Below are 4,450 nucleotides of genomic sequence, written 5' to 3'. Positions count from 1 at the left end.
TCTGACATAGAAAAAATAGAAACTTCTATTTCACACTTACAGGAATCCCTAACCTCTCTGTCTGAAGTAGTTCTGCAAAGCCATAGAGGCTTAGACCTACTGTTCCTCCAGCAAGGTGGCCTGTGCACTGCCCTGGGAGAAGAATGTTGTTTCTACACCGACCATTCAGGGATAGTGAAGGAATCCATGGCTAAGGTGCGAGAAGGTTTGGCTAAGCGCAAATTAGAGCAGGAGCAGAGACAGGGATGGTTTGAACGTTGGTTTAACTACTCACTTGGTTAACCACACTATTGTCTGCTTTAATAGGCCCGTGATCATACTCTTGCTGTTGCTAACCTTCGGTCCATGTATTTTAAATAAACTAATAACTTTTATAAAAGCTAGAATAAACACTGTGCAACTTGTCCTCAGACAACAATACCAACAGGTGCCCCTGGACAACTCGGCATATTAAAGGAATCCAAGATAAGATTCACTCTACTCTCATGAGAAGGGGGGAATGAGAGAACCGTAATAGAGTATACCATAAACTTAGGTTAAGAGCATGCTATAACCCATTAAATATGTAATCGGCTTGTTGAAAATAACACAGCCATTTTAGTTTTCTGCTTTAAAACATAACCTGTAGCTGTTTAAAGTTTCAGTTATGGGAAAAACTGCAAAGCTCTAGTTCAAACTTTAACCCCTTCCCTTGACCCACTTTCCCCTTAGCAACAACCAATCAGGTGCCAGGGGAAAATCACCTAAAGTTTCCAAATGTCTCTGCAACTTCACCAGCTAGTGGGCCAAGGTCAGCCTGAGTCAAGCTAGCCAATCCTCCACGATTGAGCTGACCACCAGAGGTTACTACCCAATTAAATGGTAACAATACTGGAAAGTCCCCCCCAAACTCCTCCTCCCTTTGTGTAAAAGCATAAAAGGCATCTGCTCAAGGAAGTCAGGGCCTCTGGATGTACTCTGCTGCGTCGGTGGTCGACAGAGGTCCAGGCTCAAGCTTGCAAATAAAGACCCTCTTGAACTTTCATCGGAATTGGCTCTTGGTGGTCTCTCAGATTGAACATTCGGCCACTACACTAGGTGGTGTTTTGCTAAATCAAGGAGCTATGCCACAATAGCTACTGAGCCTCTGTTTGAAAGGTAACATTTAAAGAGAGAAAGCACACAATGATTTTTGTGTGTTTTTTTCTTTTCTTTTTTTAATTAAAGATGTGGGGTACAATTCAGCATTAGGTATACAAATGTTCATTATGTAGGTATCCTTGTTGATGAGGTGTGCCCCCTTCCCCTGGCAGTTTCCACCTACTGCCAATTCCATTCCCCTCCCCTGGTAGTTTCCCACTACTGCCAATCCCTTTCTTATAGTATTATGATAATTGTTCAAGGTCTGCTTATGAGTGAGAACATGTGGAACTTAGAGAAAAAGCACACAATGACTTAATGATACAGAATGCTTTCATGATAATGTTAAGTGTATCCTTTCATGATAAGTGTAATGTTTTGACATAGTCTTGGTTTTATAATCATGTCACTTTTATTAATTCTATATACTTCCATGGAGCAAATAATTTTGATAGAGCCCAACATCAGGATTGGCAGCTGGTCTAATAGGTTCTTATCTGAAATTGATTTAAATAGAAGCAAATATATATGACCAGATGCTGAATCAGAGAAAGTGGAATGATTAGGAGTGGTATTTTGTTCATCTCTTTTTGATTTTTACTAACTTTGGTCAAATTGTCCCAGAGTCTGTCTGCATAATTGGGCTTGAGGAGGTGAGGGTACTGTGAGGAATAAAGTTAGGAACAAGAGACTTTCAAATGCTTCCCCCAAAAAATCATGCATCACAAAAGAGCTATACTTCATCTTCTTGTCATTGTTGAATTCATTGCTGTTCAGTATCTATCGCAAGTTCAATTCAGATAATTAATATGTAAAAAGTTTTTGAGGGAGACCTTGTCCATTCATTTATCCAGAGAGCCTCAAATATCCACCTGGATTCAGCCAAACCAATAGAGGCAGCAAGTTCATAACTAGATGATATTGCATCAGTCCCTTATCAAACTGCATTTGCTGAATTATACTTTCATGCATTGTTATTCCTATATAGAGAGAAGCTATATAAAATAGCCCTGTGAAATGAGTAACAGCATATAAGAATGTTTTGAGGACATTGTTCTTTATATGATTGAGTCTTCTTTATAGAATCCTTAGCAAAGTTTTGTTTCATCTAGCTATGTTTCACCTGAGCAATGGATTTTTATTTATGAAACACTATTAACTTTGTAACAAATGACATTTGCCTTTATATGCCAGCTCAATTTAGACTTTAAACATGTTGAAATTGTATATGTGTATATATATGTATGTATATATTTCATATGTGGTGAGAACCCCCCTAAAAAAACAGAATTTTTTTTTGGAGGGCAGGCCCCTAGCAATACAGGCTTCCCCTCCTAGGTAAGTGTTCTAGGAGCCCACTGGCATCAGCGTACCTCAGCTAGCATTATTGTAAGAAGTCACATTTGGCTTCAGTGAATTTTTTTTTCTTTTTTTAGATTCTTTCAACACCTTTGCCCATTTCATGATGGGTGATTTACAAGCACGCCTGTCCACATTTTGCTGAGTGTTCAGCAGTTTTTGACCAAAAATGGCATGGCCCCGTCCCGCACCCTCCCTATTCACCCCATCTTGCCCCAAACAACTTTTTTATTTGCTTCCCAGATGAAAAAAGTCCTCAAAGGGAAATGTTTTGCTGATATGGAAGAGGTGAAACAAAAAAAATGACAGAAACACTAAAAGGCATCAAAAGTGATGAGTTCAAAAACTGTTTTGAGCAGTGGAAAAAGCATCTTGATAGCTGCAGTGCATCAAAAGAAGAGTACTTTGAAGGTTACTGAAGTTTAAACATGTAAGAATAAATACACAATTTTTTATAAATAAATTCCGAGGTTTTTGGGTCCCCCTTCTATGTGTGTACATATGTATACATATATAAACATGTTTACATTTTACACCACACTTGGAACAGTTCTTGTATGTAATAAATATGCAAGACCAGTTGGTTGGTAAATTAGCCACCTTTGTTCCTCTGTCTGCCCATTTCTGACACTTTTTCCAGAGTTGAAATTTGTATCAGTTGCATCAGTGAGTACATAGCAACTATGATAAATAGGAAATAATTAAATAACTACCTTTAAAAATGTCCTTTGCATCTCTGAAATTGCTTTGCTTCTGATATCCTCAAGTTGCTTCAATGCCTGGGCAGCTTGCTGTAATTGTTCTTCATAAAATTCATCTAAAGAATAAGTTCGAGAACTATCCAGCTAATTAGATGATAGTCAATGTTAAGTGTTGAAAATTCAAAATTCGTACACAAAAAGGAGAGAAAAAAGGTCATATTTTCAAGTCAAAAATGAGACCATATTTTATACTTTCTTCTTTATACACTTTATGCTTTACATACTATATGACTTATATGTTCTTCAAATTTAAACAGTCATAGTTAAATCTAAGTCTTAATAAAAAGACAGAAAATATGTTATTATTTTAAATCATAATGAAGATTAAGCTGAAGCAGAAAAATTCAAAAGGTAAAGTATTTTTTAAATATCTATGTACCCAGAGAATCCACCAATCTCATGAATTACTTTTATGTCTGAACTTACAATTATTTATAAAACTTAAAAATATGAACATGAAATGCAGGATAAAGAAGTTAAAACTAACTAATTCAAATAAGGTAAGACATTCAGAATTCATTCAGAATCCAGTAGGGAGAAATCTCCATCTGCTGTGTCATGAATTCTTCTCTAGTAATATAGAAACACAATGTTCTATCCATTCATGCATATTCCATCATTCTTTCTCCTTTTAGTATTATTTTTCCTACACTGTTATATTTCTTGACAAAGCACATTTTTATTAATAATAGACAGATCTTTTTCTACCTAGTTATACAATAAAATTAATAACTGTATCTTCCCAAAACAAAAAGAATTGAAAAGTACTGCTCTTGCTTTAAAATTTTGGATTTATTCTTTGAGCCCACCATCTCCAGGTCCAGATCTGATGACCAAGTCCTAACTTTTCCAGTAAATATGCCTCAAAAATCTCCCTTATTTTCTGATCAACATCCTAATTGAAGTCCTTATTGTTTTTAACTGCATTATTTCAGTACTATAATAATTTATCTAACTCTAGTATCTTTCACTTCCAGTTTTCCCCACAAACCTGTATTATAATAACTGTCCTAAAATAGGATATTCAGAAACTTTCAATAGTTGTTCTTTAAGAGTAGTTCTTAAAATTTATCCTGCAAGAGAATCGCCTGAAATACTTGTTTAAAATGTGGATTACCAGCACCATTCACTGCTTTCTGATAGAAATATTTGCAGCCGGGCTCGATGGCTCAGCCTGTAATCCTGCGCCTTTGGGAGGCTGAGGTGAGTGG

General features: G+C 36.3%; 1 protein-coding gene across 1 annotated transcript in view; it reads right to left on the bottom strand.

Moving 5' to 3' along the window:
- LOC103263295 (dynein heavy chain 14, axonemal-like) overlaps nucleotides 1–4,450 on the bottom strand; it is a 53,052-nt gene that overhangs the window by 74 nt on the left and 48,528 nt on the right. The window contains exon 9 of the mRNA XM_021713907.1: nucleotides 3,192–3,323. Within this exon, the coding sequence (XP_021569582.1) occupies nucleotides 3,192–3,323 (132 nt within the window). The remainder of the gene's footprint in view (nucleotides 1–3,191; nucleotides 3,324–4,450) is intronic.

The sequence above is a fragment of the Carlito syrichta genome, unplaced genomic scaffold (genome assembly GCF_000164805.1).
Source record: "Carlito syrichta isolate Samal-C Ts95f unplaced genomic scaffold, Tarsius_syrichta-2.0.1 Scaffold304792, whole genome shotgun sequence".
NCBI lineage: Eukaryota > Metazoa > Chordata > Mammalia > Primates > Tarsiidae > Carlito > Carlito syrichta.
Note: the sequence above shows the minus strand (reverse complement) of the source record. Positions and strands in the feature narration are given on the sequence as shown.